At 43.1% G+C, this 19,804-nt stretch overlaps 1 protein-coding gene across 10 annotated transcripts in view; it reads right to left on the reverse strand.

The window, feature by feature from the left end:
* znf385b (zinc finger protein 385B) overlaps positions 1–19,804 on the reverse strand; it is a 520,848-nt gene that overhangs the window by 114,520 nt on the left and 386,524 nt on the right. For all 10 annotated transcript variants that reach the window (XM_060928955.1, XM_060928957.1, XM_060928953.1 and 7 more), the window contains one exon: positions 9,709–9,819. In XM_060928955.1, the coding sequence (XP_060784938.1) occupies positions 9,709–9,819 (111 nt within the window). The remainder of the gene's footprint in view (positions 1–9,708; positions 9,820–19,804) is intronic.

A 19,804-nucleotide genomic window follows, 5' to 3' on the forward strand; every position in this document is an offset into this window, starting at 1 on the left:
GGAAATCAGGGATCAGGAACCCAAACAAGGAAATAAGGCTCGATAATGTGTCAGCAACGCAACTCAATACTTCGCAAAGTAAGTGTGTTTTCACAGTTTTTATATCGGCGCACTGATTGCGCCTTAATCCTGTGCAGGTGCGAGTCAGTTACAGCGTGTGAGAGTCCGCTTGGTGCGCGCTGTCCAGAACGCGCCTGAGAGTCTATCTGATGCACACGCCAAGGCGTGTAGGTGTGACACTCTTACACGAAATTAGTACAAAGTTAATGTAGATATAAATATCTTATGCCAAATTATTATGGCATGTTACAAAAAATAAAGAAAAAATCAGAGTCCTCGTCTCTAATTTACGAGTCCGAATGCAGTTAATGCACGAGTCCGAGTCATCAGTGCTCAAGTCCAAGTCAAGTCACGAGTCCTTAAAATTAGGGCACGAGTCGGACTCGAGTACTGCAAGCCTGGTTATAGCCGAATCTACTGTCCGAGCCATGCTGTTATACAAAAACAATCCACTCCTTCTGACCAATCAGATTTGAGAATTGAACGACACTGTGCTAAAACATAATGATAATTCAAAGTTCTTGCCCTTTTATCATAAAAAATATACACTTTCAATCTTTTTGTGTGATATGGATTAAGGAGTTTCCATATGAGCAGAAAATAAACGAACACAGACAATGAAGACAACACATTCAGACCCTCAGTGTGCTTTCACGATTTTTTTTCCCAGAATAAAGTGCTCGCCAGAACCTTTTGTGCTCATAAAATTAAAAAGAAAATACTACTAATAAAGTGTCTTATGTGATGTACACACTGTAACCGTAACACCAGCTCTGGCACTTCCTGTCGAGATGAGATTCATTATTCCGGTTATATCAGATGAAAAAGACTGGAGTCACTCTGATGATGATGAGGTTGTTTGCCTCTGCTGTAGCTTGAGAGGCAGAAACTCAGGAGAATAGGAGCTGCTTACGAGACCTAAGTGTGTGTAACCACAGTTAAAGTAGGAGCCAAGGTGTTATTTTTAGTTACACTGCAATACTGGAGTGCTGGCAGTGAAATACTTTCAGTTCAGCATGCTCTAAAGCTCCTTTTTTATTTTTCACCAGTTTTTGGTCTTTTTTTCCCTGCTTGCCCCAGTAGCTTGATGCCACTGACGTTTACAGTACAAACGTGAGCTTGCTCCTTTATTTCCCCAGCATTGCACATTTTAGTGTTTCTCTTGCTCTAATGATGTGTTACATTTGTACTGGGAAGTCAGGATTTCCGAGTTCCCAGTTGGAACTCGGAAATCCCCTGAAATCGGATTTCAAAATCCAAGATGGCTGCTTGGTGCATCAACAGTGCGAATGCTGTCGTAATACTATGGCTTAATGGTTAGAAAAGTAGCTTTGGTACCAAAAGGTCACTGGTTTGATTCCCTGGACCAGCAGGAATAGCTGAAGTGCCCTTGAGCAGGGCACCGAACCCCCGACTGCTCCGGGTATGCTGTACGTCGCTCTGGATAAGAGCGTCTGCTAAACGCCATTTGTAATGTAATATACTGTTTATTCGCACTTCTGTCTTACACAGTACTGTGCAACCTTTCATACTGTTTGTATGCGCAGAATACCATGTACTGCCCTGTTCTCAACTGGTATGGCTAACCTGGCTTGAACGATACGAATTGCTGGGATTGGTTTTCCGACTTGCGGGATTGGAACGCTCTGAACTCAGGTGTGACGTCATTCTCAGCCACCTACTTCTGACGTAAACAGAACGCAACACAACACACCCATTCTAGCTTTGTAAAGTGTTTGGTAATGAACTGATGAGGCTGATCTGACATGCTAGAACAGGAAATACATCAACAGTGCAGTAAAGGAACAAGCTGAGAAACAATGATCGAACATACACTATAAATTTGACAATGACAAATGTATTAGAATAATACACAAAACAATCTGTATATTTGCTCAATACAAATCACATTAATTATTTTTCCCCTCTGTGATGTATTTAATAAATGCACATTTACAGTACACTACGTTATAAAAGATTAAACACCCAGGACACTTTTTCAATGGAATAAAAACGTGCTCTATTCCCTTCTAGCGGGTTTCATTCATTTAGTTTGATAGCATGAAATATTATCATCTCGCTTATCCTACGTGTATTACATCACTCTACTTAATGGAGAATGAGCGTTGAATATGGTTTACGATATTGCACGGTTGTCAAGACAACATGACATCACACGTCGCAGACGTAAAACTTCCACACTAGCGAGTGACTGTGACAGTTTGTAAACAAACATGGCCGCCAGGTTTGCTTTGTTAAATACGGAAGATTTTGAGAAAATTTTGAAAGAGAAAGACGTGTTGAACACCCGAAAGGAATCTGTATGCATAATAATAATAATGGCTTTTTTTCGTGGTCTATCAGATATATTCCATTCAGCTACTCGTCTTCGACTCGTTCAATATCATGCTCGCTGAATGGAATATATCTGATAGACCACTCCACACCAGCCAATATTATTTAAATATTTAACATGATGTGAATAATATTCATTGATGCAAACTTCATATTCAGATATGTTTTATGAGTGTTACATCGAAGTCAGAATCCACACTGAACTCCACTTCCCAGAACACACTGTGACCTACAAACATGGCTGCCATGGACTACAACACTCACACACCGACATTCACAGTGACCGGACTTTTAATCATGCACACCACAATCACAGCTCACAGCATATATCGGACCGTTCTCATTCATGTCACGTCCATGAATCGTATCTGATTTAGAACCACATATGATTGACTCGAATCTGATTTGAAAAGATCGGATTTGTGTCCACACAGCCCTGAAAAAAAAAATTAGATGTCAAAAATCAGCTTGGTAAGGCGAACTTAGCCTCAGGACTCTCACTGCACACACACACACACTTGCGAAGTAAACACTCTGCGTAATTGTTGCCAGATTTTATCAAGCCTTGATGATCTCCACCAACTTTCTTGGAGGAAGTTATGTTTTCACCTCCATGGGCAAAGGAAAACCTGATTCAGTTTTGATGCAGATCTAGATATGTATATGGATCCAGTGCACGGGCGATTGCTCTAAGACAACGAGGGAGGCTCAGCCTCCTCTAAAAATGACAAACATCGTGTAGGATGAATTGCGCTAGGCTTATGTTATAGCCGACCTTATAACATTGCTATTTCAGATCCAGAATCATAGAAATATATGTGCTCAACCCAACTACAGTGCAAAATCATTCCATTATAACTTTAATGTGCGCGTGAGTTTTTCCCCCTCGTGACAGCGCGATGCAGCCCAGCCTCAGTGCACTTCAATGGCATTTGGGAGCTCTGCGCTTTTCAATCTCAAAATGCAAAACGGTTATTGGACAAATACTGCGAAAACGCCGCCCACGGACTCCCAGCCTCACAGTGGGAGGGACATGGCAAAGCCTTCCGCGAGGAGACTGGTGATTGGTGAAAGTGGACGGATATTTTCTTTGATTGACAGCTCGTTTCAACTATAGACAGGCAGCGGTGAATTTCAGTTCAGTCCCATGCGGATTCACAAGTGCTGTGGTGTATTGTAAGAGATCAGCTTACATTTCGATTTCATTCATTACATACGGTTTCTACCAGCTTTTTTAGTTTGTATATATTTTCATTGTAAATAAAGTGTAAATATAGTGTTGTCAAGTTTGCTATCTTAGTTCCAGAAATGTCGTTTATTTGAGTGACTGAACTTGAGCTTGAGGGGGCTAGTCAGCTAGCAAGAAAGCTGCGCACGGATGCCAAGCATTGCTGATTTAATTTTGGCGAAGCCATTTGCCAGTCTTCCTTTCGAGGAAAAAATTAAAGAGCAGGGTAGACCAACACCTCAAACTGACTTGGTGAAAAAGGTAGGGAAGAATACTCGCTCCTTTCAGCTCTCCTGGTACGAGAAAGTGAATTGGCTAACAGCAAGTGACCCACATCAACAACAGTAAATAGGCTACTTTAGTAATATGTCATGGATGGACCAAAAATATAGAATCTATTTAAAATGTTTATGCTGAGTATATTATATTGGAATATATATTTTTCTGGATATGAATTAAACACAGCTACAATTTGGAAAACATTTTTAAACAAAAACACAGCCAAGAACATTTCACACTACAGACCTGGATTAAAAGTGAAGGGTTATCAAAATTGTCAATAAAACATTTCTCAGTCAAAATAAGTAAAATATAGGGAAAGTGTCATTGAATGAAATGTGTGGCCCCCAGCTCTATGTTTGGCTCCCCAAGGTCAGTGCTTGTGCCTATTCCAGAACACTCTGCTGTTACTGCTGAGGTTCCTGACAAAGAGCTGCTTTCAATAATGATCAATTTTTAAACAACATGCCACAATTTTAAAATATAAAATGCTAAAATATACCCCCCCCCAACACCACCATCATGTATATTGGACAGTAGGCTAATGGGCCAAAAGAACCTATTTCACAGTTTGTGACCCTGCCAACAATCAGCCAGATCAGAGGCAAGAGTATGGGCAAAATTGACGTTTTTTTTCTTTTAAAATCTGGAAATATCGTAACCGACCAGCCTCCCCTGTTTGAAAGACTACCAGCCGCCACTGATCCAGTGTTTTTTGGTCGGTTCCCAACTCAAAAAGTAGTGAACAGATTTTGATCAAATTTGGTGCATTGCTTTCATACACTGCGACCCCGCTATCACAAATTCCTTGAGGGACGTCCAAATACTGAAATTTCGTTATACTGAAAAGTTCATAAGATTGAAATGGACCCACTTGTCACACCAGACTTTACACATTCTCCTTTTCACGAATTTCTCCTATCGTAGTTCACTGACTGAGTTAAAGGATCACAAACGGAGGCAATGATTGATTTCTTTGCCTGTTACAGAAATGACGGAGGTTACCGCTGTGTCGTTGTCAATGTTCACTTGCTATGTTTTCAAAATCTTCACCATTCAGTTCATTCATGTGTTGCAAATCACTGTCGTCATTTATTTTGCGCCGTGGGACGGGGTGGGGCGGGGCAGGGGTTATAAAAACACTGTCGGTATGCCTTAACTAGTCCTGTGTCTGAAATCGCTCCTTACTCACTACACAGGACACTATATAGTGAGGACGCCATTTTGTAGTGCTGTCCGAAACCTTAGTGAGGATTACTACACACTATATAGTGCACTCAAAGTATCCCACAATGCATCACAAAAGGTAGTGTACAACCGATGGTCAATAACCAAAGCAATATATCCCATCATGCATCGCAGTTGTGCTGAAAGGAATCAAAAGTCTCAGATGTGATTTAATAAAAGGCAGCAGTAAAGAAGAAAGCATTCAGGCTTGATTTAAAAGAACTGAAAGCTGCAGGGACTTTGTATTGATTAATGTGTGAAATGCGCTCAGTATAATATGGATTTATCACAAAAACGTGTGTATTTATTATTTTGAAACCCACCAGCCGACTGATCTGGCACGTTTTAATTGTGCGACAGTAATGACGTAAATACCAGCGCGTCCGAAAGAGCTTTTACATTTTACCAATGAGCTCACTATATAGTCCTCTATATAGTAATTCCCTATATAGGGAGTAGTGAACGAGTGAGTGATTTCGGACACAGGGTAGGTGTTAAGTTTAGCGATATCAGCAGTCATTCTGTCCTTTTATCGATCCTTTGAACACTGTTCTCGATAATTGTTAGTGACTGACACCGAAGCGAGGCTCATTAAGCCTTTGTTTTATGGCATAAACACGTATTGTTAACTCGACTCCAAGCCCCAATGTGTGGATGTGATACAGTGATGTTTTTTTTTTTAAAGACTCTGTCTCATTGTCACTAAAGCCAGGGGACATGAACTTAGTTCATTATATGTGAAAGTTTGTAGTAAAGAGTTCACTATAGCAGGGTTATAACAGTGGATTATCCTCGGTACAAGTGATTTGATTTCCATGTTGATAAAACTGTATGTAGCTTGGTGGAGGTATGCACTGTACAGAGTGTCCTTCTAGTGGTTCATGTTTTGCTCCTCTGGTTTTTGCTCTCCGATCTTGTCCTTGATATCTGCCGCTGTTTGCTCATTGCCTGACCCTTGCCTAACTTTGACCCTGCCACTGATTAACATTTGGGATTTGTCTGGTTTGGATCTTAATAATAATTAACAAACCTGCATCTGCATCCTTGTTGTTCTCCAACAGTCAGCTTTGTAAAATTCCCCATTCTGATCTGGTCAGAAGGTGTTGATTCATTTTCCATAACAGCGACTCGAACAGTAAAGGCCCGGTCCCACTGCACTTACGGATGCAAAGAGGATGTAAAACGTAAAAAAATCTTTGCCATCTGTTGGAAAACGCTATGAATCCGTTGTGTACTCATTGCATACGTGCTTCATACGCTCTATCCATCGAGCATCCGTCCACTGTGATTTCATCCGCGCAAAAAGTTTTGAGTTGCACAAAACTTTTAGAACGGATGAACTTTCCGCCGTGTACGATGTAAATCCGCGACATATACAAGCAACAAACGTTCTATGTCCGTTATCATCCGTTAAACGTCTGCTGTATCCTCTCTGCATCCTCTGGGCATCCTCGCAACTCACATCCGCTGCAGCTGAAAACGGAAAGAGGGAGGAAAGATAAGGTACATGAAACGTCTATTCATTGTTAGTAGCACGGAAATAGAAAGGATGTAAGCGTATGCATCTCGTATATAAAGTATTCAAAACGGACAAAGCGTTTATATCTGGGATGTATCTCGTATATTTAGGATGTCTGGAGTATGTCTAGAGTATGCAGAAGGACACCTAGCAGCAGTCTCATCATCACAGTCAGTGTCAGGGGGTGGGGTGCTGGTTCTGACCTTCTTCACCTTGCCAGGGCTTGAACGAGTAGGCACGGACTTCCTTTTCTTGCCTGACTGGCGCACCATGGTGTTGATACAAGATGTAGTAGAGATGTATCAATGTAGCCGCCTTCAAAAATGAGATGTAGTAGAGATGTATCGATGTAGCCGCCAGCACGTCTTTCCGCTTTATGCTGACGGCGTGCATGCTGCATCCCTTTATATCCGCGGAGCAGATGCAATTCATACCCCCTGCATGCGCAGTGAACGGTCTGCATCCAATATACATCCGCGCAACATCCCCTTTGTTTCCATTAGGCGTACGTGATGCATCCCCTTCATCCGCTATGCAGCCGCTCTTTCTGCTATGCGTCCGCTTCTCAGTTATCACCGGTAACCCCTTCGGAGCTGTCATCCACTTCCATCCGCTAGGCTTCCTATGAACATGCGTTTAACATCCCCGCTATATACTACCCACGTCCGTTCTTTTCCGTTCTGTTTTCGCAAATTTTCGCAAATTTTGTCCATTTCTGGAGCGGATGAAAACGGATAGAGCCACCCCCGAAATTTTGCTCGTCCGCTGTGTCCTTTTTGCATACGTTTTGTGTCCATCGGCCAGTGGGACCGGGCCTTAAGATGGAGCTCTTACTGCCAGCACTGACCAGCGGGCGAACCGGCAGAGTTTCCACAGTATTGTTTGATGTGGTTCTGCAGTGGAACAGCCGACACTGACAACACTGCGCTCGTGAAGAACGAGCTTCGCACTGAACTTTGACTCGAACACATGACTCATCAGTTTCAGTTTAGTGTAGCATAGGAACGTTTCAGGCATTTTGACCAATCAAAGCAGTAAGATTCTTACAGGGAGAGACATCTAAAGTAACAAGAAGAGTTTTCTGTGAAAGTTGTGTCTCCTGGACCCAAACTGAACAAGGTTTGTTTTTTCCCCCTCTCTCGCTTTTCTTTTAACTTTCCTCACTCTCCAGTCATAAAGTTACTAAGAGCAAAACTATTACTGGTATCCACTCGTCAGGTCTCGTCTCTCGAGCCCGCGATGATTCCCGTGGGAAGGGCAACAATTGATACATTTTTACAAACAGCCAATAGGGAGGTTGCATCGTTCAGGCTCTTCTTTTTTTTTATAGATAGGACAGTGTAGAGAGACAGGAAATGAGCGGGAGAGAGAGACAGGGAGGGATCGGGAAATGACCTCGGGTCGGACTCGAACCCGGGTCCCCGGATTTATGGTATGGTGCCTTAGCCATCTGAGCCATGACACCCCCAACGTTCAGGCTCTTCTTTGCTCAGACACTCAGTAATGCAATTACTCACTTTATCACGTGGAGACGTGATAGTAGTCCACCTTCCCGCGCTCTCCATTCAGTCAGCGAACGTCACACAGGAAGTGAACCCCAGCGGGTCATAGAAACTTGCGCAGGAGAAGAATGACTTTTTTATTTGTAGGCTACGGAAACTTTGAGGAGTGAAATAAAAACCGGTATTAACCGGTTACCATTATTTTTAATAAGCGTTTCTGTTCCGGAACATAAAAAATAATAAAGTTTCTGGTTTCGTTTCTGTTCCATGTGAAATAGAAAAAGTTCCCGGTTTTCGTTCCTTGAACTGGTTCAAAGCCCTGATTTTAACCTAGTTCATAATTTCCAACCCAGGTAAAATGTTGGATTATCTAAGATTCTTAAAAGGGAGTTTCCATCAATTCTTTCATCTCTCTTTCTTCCATCCACTTCCTGTCTGTCTACACCTATGCAGTATTTCCTCTCGTCTGTCTATTCCTATCTACCTAATTAGCATTTTTTAAAAATATCTTTTTTCATATTTACCCAGGATTCAAACTCAGCACCTTCTGATTCCTAACCCAACACCTTCACCACGAGGCCAGTGACAACTGCAATGGAAGGAGTGATATATATTTTGAATTTATTAATGAGTCCAGTCTTATTACATCAAGTAGTTTAAAATCCAAACTCTTTCCAAATCCGAACCCGAGATAGAGTAAATCTCGCAAATACAAGCAGCAAATTATGAACTGGGTTAAAAAATTCTATCCTAAGTTGAAGAATTCCACCTGACCTACAATTCTGACCTGTAACATAGTAAAGTGTTCTATAAGGAGGTGTTTCACATTTCTGGAAGGAGTCTCCAGTGTCAGTGCTTCGTCACGTTACGTTTTCTGCAACGGAAACGTCTTCAATGAATGATTTTTTTTTAAATTGAGAAGATCTGTTTGTTTTTCTCTTGTTAAACTTGTGTGAAAAACAGAAGCTGGTGAGGAGACGACTGTTTATAGCTGCTGTAACGTAAGTGAGAACAGGAACTTGTTTCAGGGATGTTTCACATCATCATCATCATCATTAAAGGTAACTAATAATGGGTTTAAAAAAAACCAAGTATAATGTAATGTTTATGATAAGCATCGCTAGCAAACTGCTGTGGTTTCCGAGGAAAATAATCAACTTCAGGATGGGAACTGTGACTGCGCTTTCTGTCAGGCTGCATCACACCACTGTGCTGATTATTTTCCTAGAACTGCACACCTGCAACTGTTTTATACCTTACATAATACATCATCAGTACGACTAAAGGGCTCCGACACACATGTTATGGTTTTATGAAGTTGAATCCGGAGTGTTCGAGGAGGAAACACTCGACTCTCCACCACAGTGACAGGAAAGGATCAGGACTGTGATCTTACAGTGATCTTAATGAAATGCGACACGCTGACAGAAGACAGATGCACAATAAACCCAACACACACACAAATGGCGTCAAGCTCTAATGTTTCCACATGGACACACATAAAGCCTGTGTAATAAGAGTCTGATCTAAGCACTCACGTCCGAGTTAAAGCGGAGCTGGCAGATGTTACACGAGATCACTTGCTTCTTCTTTGGCGGGATGGAGACCCCAAACGTATGGTTGATTACGGCTTTCTGGACGGGATCCATCTGGAAGATAAGGGGGATTTATTTATTTATTTTGAGAAAGAATATACCCATGTGAAATGAAAGTTAAAATACAGAGAGAGAGAATACAGAATGCAAGCGTGGGATGAGAGGGGGAACAAAGGATCACAATCAAAAGAGAGGAAAAGTAAGACATGTGAGAGGAGCAAAGTGTTACATGAACACAATTAAAAAAAAACACTGCCAAGATTATCAAATATCTACAACAGCTATAAAATATATAATGCGTATTATTCTATCCACATTCGCTGGATATGAGCAATCACACAGTCTGATTAGCTACTCTACTACAAGGATATCAGCTCATATACTGTGAGTAGAGGAAAACAAAATGGCGGAGCATGTTGCTGAAGCAACCGAGGACGAAATAAAAACTCTACTCGAAAACAAAATCCCAAAAATACACAAAAAAAGCAACAAAATACGGAATAAAAGTATTTCACAGTAAGAACGTATATAATTTTTTATTTTTCAATAATTATTATTATTGTTGCATTTTTCACAAATTGCTCCTGTCATGTCGTCGGTTTATTTACATTCTAAGTGGGAATGATTTTGTCGGACATTTTGTATAAAGTTATTATTTATCGAATTTGCAAAAAATAAAAATAAAAATGCTCCGTTTCTCAACATCCAGTGAATGTGGACAGAATAAAACAGTTATTCCACTCAATCTCGGTGCTACGCGCCTCGTCGCCTATCAGCGCATGTACGACTCGATTTTGTGGAAAGACTGAAATGAAGAACAAGAAGCCTTTATTTTTCACAAATGACAAATAAAGGCTTCTTCTTCACTAAATATCAGTCAACCTTCAAGCATCTTCTCGGCAGCTGGAGAATGAAGAGGAATTTCACCTTTCAGCGTGACAAAGACTCAAAGTATCCATCTACCGGTAAATCAACAAAGCAGTGGCTTCAGAAAAAGTGGATCAATGTTCTGGATTGGTCTAGACAGAGCGCAGAACTTCATCTCACTGAAAATCAGTGGGGGACATGAAGAGAGCTGGACACAGGAGACGGTCTCGCAGTCTGATAGAGTTGGTAAAATTTTACATGGAGGAATGGGGAAAAAACTGCCAAGTCCACATGTGACAAACTGATAGACTCTTCCCCAAAAATCAAAAGGTGCTAAAACTAAGTAATAGTTGGGGGGCGTGCACACTAATGCAGCCAGGGTTCTAGTTGAGGGGCGTGCACACTAATGCAGCCAGTGTTCTAGTTGAGGGGCGTGCACACTAATGCAGCCAGGGTTCTAGTTGAGGGGCGTGCACACTAATGCAGCCAGGGTTTTAGTTGGGGGGCGTGCACACTAATGCAGCCAGGGTTTTAGTTGGGGGGCGTGCACACTAATGCAGACAGGGTTCTAGTTGAGGGGCGTGCACACTAATGCAGCCAGTGTTCTAGTTGAGGGGCGTGCACACTAATGCAGGCAGGGTTCTAGTTGAGGGGCGTGCACACTAATGCAGCCAGGGTTTTAGTTGGGGGGCGTGCACACTAATGCAGCCAGTGTTCTAATTGGGGGGCGTGCACACTAATGCAGCCAGTGTTCTAATTGGGGGGCATGCACACTAATGCAGCCAGTGTTCTAGTTGAGGGGCGTGCACACTAATGCAGCCAGTGTTCTAATTGGGGGGCGTGCACACTAATGCAGCCAGTGTTCTAATTGGGGGGCATGCACACTAATGCAGCCAGTGTTCTAGTTGAGGTGCATGCACACTAATGCAGCCAGTGTTCTAGTTGAGGGGCGTGCACACTAATGCAGCCAGTGTTCTAGTTGAGGGGCGTGCACACTAATGCAGCCAGTGTTCTAATTGGGGGGCGTGCACACCAATGCAGCCAGTGTTCTAGTTGAGGGGCGTGCACACTAATGCAGCCGGGGTTTTAGTTGAGGGGCGTGCACACTAATGCAGCCAGTGATCTAGTTGAGGGGCGTGCACACTAATGCAGACAGGGTTCTAGTTGAGGGACGTGCAGACTAATGCAGACAGGGTTCTAGTTGAGGGGCGTGCAGACTAATGCAGACAGGGTTCTAGTTGAGGGGCGTGCACACTAATGCAGACAGGGTTCTAGTTGAGGGACGTGCAGACTAATGCAGACAGGGTTCTAGTTGAGGGGCGTGCAGACTAATGCAGACAGGGTTCTAGTTGAGGGGCGTGCACACTAATGCAGACAGGGTTCTAGGTGAGGGGCGTGCACACGAATGCAGACAGGGTTCTAGTTGAGGGGCGTGAACACTAATGCAGCCAGGGTTCTAGGTGAGGGGCGTGCACACGAATGCAGACAGGGTTCTAGTTGAGGGGCGTGCACACTAATGCAGCCAGGGATCTCGTTGAGGGGCGTGAACACTAATGCAGCCAGGGTTTTAGTTGAGGGGCGTGCACACTAATGCAGCCAGGGTTCTAGTTGAGGGGCGTGCACACTAATGCAGCCAGGGATCTCGTTGAGGGGCGTGAACACTAATGCAGCCAGGGTTTTAGTTGAGGGGCGTGCAGACTAATGCAGCCAGGGTTCTAGTTGAGGTACATGCACACTAATGCAGCCAGGGTTCTAGTTGAGGTGCATGCACACTAATGCAGCCAGGGTTTTAGTTGAGGGGCGTGCACACTAATGCAGCCAGTGTTCTAGTTGAGGTACATGCACACTAATGCAGCCAGGGTTTTAGTTGAGGGGCGCGCACACTAATGCAGCCAGGGTTTTAGTTGAGGGGCGTGCACACTAATGCAGCCAGGGTTCTAGTTGAGGTGCATGCACACTAATGCAGCCAGGGTTTTAGTTGAGGGGCGTGCACACTAATGCAGCCAGGGTTCTAGTTGAGGTGCATGCACACTAATGCAGCCAGGGTTTTAGTTGAGGGGCGCGCACACTAATGCAGACAGGGTTTTAGTTGAGGGGCGTGCACACTAATGCAGCCAGGGATCTCGTTGAGGGGCGTGAACACTAATGCAGCCAGGGTTTTAGTTGAGGGGCATGCACACTAATGCAGCCAGGGATCTCGTTGAGGGGCGTGCACACTAATGCAGCCAGGGATCTCGTTGAGGGGCGTGCACACTAATGCAGCCAGGGTTCTAGTTGAGGGGCGTGCACACTAATGCAGCCAGGGATCTCGTTGAGGGGCGTGCACACTAATGCAGCCAGGGATCTCGTTGAGGGGCGTGCAGACTAATGCAGACAGGGTTCTAGTTGAGGGGTGTGCACACTAATGCAGACAGGGTTTTGTATGATTTTCTTTTTCCTTTTTTCACCAAACCAGTTTCTGATTTGTTTTCATTTTCTTGATATAGATTGCAATTTTGTAATAAAAGGTGGAAGAAGTTCTGACAGGATTGATCTTGGTTTCATCTTTTTAATCACAAAAAACCTGCTGTTTTTGCAGGGGTGTGCAGACTTTTTCTATCCACTGCAAATCGCTTCAAAACCCAGTGGGAACCAAAATATAGCTGTTTTTTTTCTTTTTTTTTTTACCCAGCAGAAACTGTGACAGTATCAGTGGGCGTGTCATTAGTTTGGCGAGGAAGCAGAATGGAGTAATGGGGAACACAACGGGAAAGGAGACATCTTCAAAAAATGGAGTGAAAATAAATATCTGTAATAACAGAACAAAAGCTCGCGGGTAATCAATACGCACTGCCGTCTTGCTACTACGGTTTCCTCCCGATGCGAATGGTGCAACACTCTCCCTTCATGATGCTTCCTTGATTACAACAGTTCCACTCAAACCCGGTAAAAATGTGAGGGGAGAGAAACAAGCTGAACTGTGAGCTCCTACTCCCGGACGTATCCCCCGCTCTCGCTTACAACCCCGATTCCAAAAAAGTTGGGACAAAGTACAAATTGTAAATAAAAATGGAATGCAATAATTTACAAATCTCAAAACCCGATATTGTATTCACAATAGAACATAGACAACATATCAAATGTCGAAAGTGAGACATTTTGAAATTTCATGCCAAATATTGGCTCATTTGAAATTTCATGACAGCAACACATCTCAAAAAAGTTGGGACAGGGGCAATAAGAGGCTGGAAAAGTTAAAGGTACAAAAAAGGAACAGCTGGAGGACCAAATTGCAACTCATTAGGTCAATTGGCAATAGGTCATTAACATGACTGGGTATAAAAAGAGCATCTTGGAGTGGCAGCGGCTCTCAGAAGTAAAGATGGGAAGAGGATCACCAATCCCCCTAATTCTGCGCCGACAAATAGTGGAGCAATATCAGAAAGGAGTTCGACAGTGTAAAATTGCAAAGAGTTTGAACATATCATCATCTACAGTGCATAATATCATCAAAAGATTCAGAGAATCTGGAAGAATCTCTGTGCGTAAGGGTCAAGGCCGGAAAACCATACTGGGTGCCCGTGATCTTCGGGCCCTTAGACGGCACTGCATCACATACAGGCATGCTTCTGTATTGGAAATCACAAAATGGGCTCAGGAATATTTCCAGAGAACATTATCTGTGAACACAATTCACCGTGCCATCCGCCGTTGCCAGCTAAAACTCTATAGTTCAAAGAAGAAGCCGTATCTAAACATGATCCAGAAGCGCAGACGTCTTCTCTGGGCCAAGGCTCATTTAAAATGGACTGTGGCAAAGTGGAAAACTGTTCTGTGGTCAGATGAATCAAAATTTGAAGTTCTTTATGGAAATCAGGGACGCCGTGTCATTCGGACTAAAGAGGAGAAGGACGACCCAAGTTGTTATCAGCGCTCAGTTCAGAAGCCTGCATCTCTGATGGTATGGGGTTGCATTAGTGCATGTGGCATGGGCAGCTTACACATCTGGAAAGACACCATCAATGCTGAAAGGTATATCCAGGTTCTAGAGCAACATATGCTCCCATCCAGACGACGTCTCTTTCAGGGAAGACCTTGCATTTTCCAACATGACAATGCCAAACCACATACTGCATCAATTACAGCATCATGGCTGCGTAGAAGAAGGGTCCGGGTACTGAACTGGCCAGCCTGCAGTCCAGATCTTTCACCCATAGAAAACATTTGGCGTATCATAAAACGGAAGATACGACAAAAAAGACCTAAGACAGTTGAGCAACTAGAATCCTACATTAGACAAGAATGGGTTAACATTCCTATCCCTAAACTTGAGCAACTTGTCTCCTCAGTCCCCAGACGTTTACAGACTGTTGTAAAGAGAAAAGGGGATGTCTCACAGTGGGAAACATGGCCTTGTCCAACTTTTTTGCGATGTGTTGTTGTCATGAAATTTAAAATCTCCTAATTTTTCTCTTTAAATGATACACTTTCTCAGTTTAAACATTTGATATGTCATCTATGTTCTATTCTGAATAAAATATGAAATTTTGAAACTTTCACATCATTGCATTCTGTTTTTATTTACAATTTGTACTTTGTCCCAACTTTTTGGGAATCGGGGTTGTATATCAGAAGGCAAGCAATCGAAGGAACAGGAGACTTATTATGAATGTTGACTAACAAATACTGAACCCTGAAACAGTCAGTAAAGAGCAGTGTCTCTCCCCAGGGATTTCACACAGCATCCTGCTAAACTGGCATTCTGAAATAGCGTCAAAATCCACCCTGTGTGTTTTATAAATGCATTCAGTTGGTAAACAGGAAGTCGATGTGTGACGGACCTGAAAACGGTTAACACGGGACAGAACCCCAAGCTGAAGTTTGGTACCAAGCGGCTATGATTTACAGTTGCTGAGAAAAAGGGTGTTTCAGACGGATGGACAGACGGATGGAGTTAAACCAGTATACACCCTCTTTCAGAGCGTGGGTATAAAAAGAGAGGAGAGTGAGAGAGACATAGGGGATAGAGACAAGAAAAGAGAAAGTGAAAAAATTGAAGGGCAGGAAGAGTAGAAGAAAGAGAGGAGAAAGACAGACAGACACAAACACATGGGGAGAGAGAGAGAGAGAGAGAAAGAGAGACTTGGGGAGAGAGAGAGACAGACACATGGGGAGAGAGATATAGAGAGAGAGAGAGAGAGAGAGAGAGAGAGAGAGAGAGGGACAAGGAGTGAGAGAGATATGGGGAGAGAGAGAGAGACATGAGAGAGAGAGACAGGGACAGGGAGTGAGAGAGACATGGAGAGAGACAGAGAGACATGGGGGAGAGAGAGAGAGACAGGGACAGGGAGTGAGAGAGACATGGAGAGAGAAAGTGACATGGGGAGAGAGAGACAGAGAGACATGGGGGAGAGAGAGACATGGGGAGAGAGAGACAGGGACAGGGAGTGAGAGAGACATGGGGATAGAGAGAGACAGAGAGACATGGGGGAGAGAGAGACATGGGGAGAGAGAGACAGGGACAGGGAGTGAGAGAGACATGGGGAGAGAGAGAGACAGACATGGGGAGAGAGAGACAGAGAGACATGGGGAGAGAGAGACATGGAGAGAGAGACAGAGACAGGGAGTGAGAGAGACATGGGGAGAGAGAGACATGGGGAGAGAGATAGACAGGGACAGGGAGTGAGAGAGACATGGGGAGAGAGAGAGAGAGAGACAGATATGGGGAGAGAGAGACATGGGGAGAGAGAGACAGGGACAGGAAGTGAGAAAGACAGAGAGAGAGAGACAGAGAGACATGGGGGAGAGAGAGACATGGGGAGAGAGAGAGACAGGGACAGGGAGTGAGAGAGAGAGACAGAGAGACATGGGGAGAGCGAGACAGACATGGGGAGAGAGAGACATGGGGAGAGAGAGAGAGACATGGGGGAGAGATCGTGAGAGTGTTGAAGACATACGAGACAGCGACACATGGGGGGAGAGAGAGAGAGAGAGAGAGAGAGAGAGGGAGGGAGGTGGTAGAGGTGGTGGTGAGGGGGTAGTGGAAGGAGAGAGAGAGAGAGAGAGAGAGAGAGAGAGACTCCATGCTGGTATAAGACAGACAACACACACTTACAGCTTTACTCCAAAAAAAAAAAAAAATTTCAGAATGTTCAGTTCCACACTCTTCCTGAGAAACTGCTCGTCCTGTCAGAAGAGAAAGAGAGCAGCGCTCTGACAGCACAGTACATCTCAGCCTTGAACCGTCTCTCTCTCTCTCTCTCTCTCTCTCACACACACACACGAGATCCCTAATGGACCTTTTATCCTTAGTGATTTTAGGAGTTAATAGTCCCTTAACATTCACTATTTAATCCTTTTTTATGAAATAACAGAGAATCTCTGAAATCTAAAATACACTAAACACCTTGTGGGTCCAATTTACATTTCTTTGTCTTAAAGGCATGCTAACATCTGTGTTCAACACTATGTGTTCAGGCTTAGTCTAACATTACTTGGGAAGTGCAGCAAAACAAACCGGCAAATCCTCTCAACACTCGGCAAAGCAGCTCGACACTGCTCAACTACAGGATCTGTAATCCGAACAGCACACAAGTCTGAGAGTTTCTATTATTTTGCTCCAAGAAATCTCTTCGTGATCATGTTTCACCCTCCGGCCATCACTTCTGGAGGTTAGGTTCGGCAAAAAAAGTGTGTGTATCGATTCTCAGGAGCATTTCAAAAACATACAAAAAGATAGGAAGAGGAAGACAAGCAGGATATAGTCTCGAGAAGACGTACCTGGAGCGATCGGAGAAACGGCTGTGGTGCGAGTGATGGAGGAGAGAGAGAGAGAGATGGTTGAGTAATTGTGTGTGCATAGAGCATCTCTGTCTTTCTTCCTCTCTCTCTCTTTCTGTCTCTCTCTCACACACACACACCCCTGATGTCTATCTCTCTGGCTCCTGATTAGCTCTGAATAGCTGAATGGTTTTCAGTAAACAGGAGATGCTCTGAACCGAATCCATTCAGAGCTGCTCACCTTCCCTAAGCTCCTATCAGTGCTTTTAATTTTAATTTTTAATCAACACCAGTATCTTATAGGCTTCGCTCCTTCGGCAGCTACGTCAGAGGAAACAAAACACACCCTGATTACTGTCTGACCTATTTCTACTGTATTTGTCCATTTGCCAAGTTGTAATCAGAGTGGAACTGATACTGAACCACATTAAGGGGAAAAGGCACTGACTAAACACTGCGTAACTGAACGCATCCCGAGGCACGCTGCACAAAATCGCATCTTCACAACTGAAAATATTGTCAATGTAAGCATCTCAAGATATAACATGCAATAAATGTTATAAATAAATGTTTTTTTTTAGCACTAATTACATTGTTTAGACAGCAGAGGACACAAATAAATCAGCAATTACTGGACGAGGTTGAACAAAATATCATGATTTGTTCGTGATGAGCAAGTTATTATTTATAAACTGCAATTAATAATTAAAAAACAATTGCTTGCGAGACACTAACAAATCACGAGATTTTGTGACAACAGACTTCAATAACTTTTATTATTCAAATCATTTTTAAATTTCTGATTATAAAGTTCAAGCAATGAGTCAAACGATAAAAGAAATCAGATGCAATCAGTGTCATTTACATCTCACCAAACTCAGTAAACAAAAGTGCATGAGCAGACCGTTATTTCCAGTTTGCTCAGCCTATCAAAATGGCATAAAATTCATTTGAATGATAACGTAAATTATTCTATCCACAGTCACTGGATTTGAGCAATCGTGCACTCTGATTGGCTACTCTACTACTAGGATATCAGCTCATATACCATGAGTAGAGAAAAACAAAATGGCGGCGCGTGTTGCCAAACCAACTGAGGACGAAATAAAAACTCAACTCGAAAACAAAACCCCCAAAAATACAAAAAAAGCAACAAAATATGGAATGAAAGTATTTGATGGTAAGAACGTCTCTCTTTTAAAAATTATCATTATTGCATTTTTCACAAATTGCTCCTGTCATTGTGCTGGTCCGTTTACATTCTAAGCAGAAATGATTTTGTCAGACGTTTTGTATGAAGTTTTTATTTATCAAATTTGCAAAAAATAAAAATGCTCTGTTTCTCAAAATCCAGTGAATGTGGAAAGAATAAAACAGTTATTCCACTCAATCTCGTCGTACACGGATTATAGACAACTCAGGGCTACGCATCGAGTCGGCTATCAGCTCATGTACGACTCAATTTCGTGGAATAACTGTTAGTGGGAACACGTGTGACTTCACCCGAGGCAGAAGTAAAACATCTCTAATGCTGTGAAAGAGCTGCTGTGTGACTGGCTGTACAAACAGATTTAAACAAGAAATCAGAGCTCGCTTTCTTTTTACAGACTGCTGAAAGCTAAAGAAAAGAGAAGCAAATAGAGGCAGTACAAATGATCATAAAAGTTTATGAAAAAAGGTTTGTTATTTTCATTTTTAATAAAATGAATGTTTTAGATAATAGGCCATTAGATTAGATTAGATAAAACTTTATTGATCCCTTTGGGTGGGTTCCCTCAGGGAAATTAAGATTCCAGCAGCATCATTACAGATAAACAGAGAAAAGAAATAGAGAAAAACTTCTAGATAAATTAAAATAAATTAAGTATTTACATATACAAATATAAAAGAATAAGATATGGGGAAGAGAGGAAGGGGGGAGGGGGAAGGGGGGGAGAAGTGGGGTTAGGGTGTGTAGGGGGGCAGGAAAGATATTGCACATTATATTGCACATTGTCCGGTATTGCTTATTGTCAGGCTAGGCTACTGCTCCTTCCCGTCCTCTGTCCTCCTATTACCCCTCCTCCCCCCCAGAGAGGAGTTGTACAGTCTGATGACATGAGGACAAAGGAGTTTTTTAGTCTGTTCGTCCTGCACTTGGAAAGGAGCATTCCGTCACTAAACAGGCTCCTCTGGTTGCTGATGACGGTGTGCAGAGGGTGACTGGCATTGTCCATGATGTTCAATAGTTTGTCCATAGACCTCTTCTCTGCCACCGTCACCAGAAAGTCCAGCTTCATGCCGACCACAGAGCCGGCCTGCCTGATCAGTTTGTCCAGCCTGGATGTGTCCTTCTTGGATGTGCTGCCCCCCCTCAGCACACCACGGTGTAAAATAGGACACTGGTGACCACAGACTGATAGAACATCCACAG

This window comes from Neoarius graeffei, chromosome 9 (genome assembly GCF_027579695.1).
Source record: "Neoarius graeffei isolate fNeoGra1 chromosome 9, fNeoGra1.pri, whole genome shotgun sequence".
NCBI classification, from domain to species: Eukaryota; Metazoa; Chordata; class Actinopteri; order Siluriformes; family Ariidae; genus Neoarius; species Neoarius graeffei.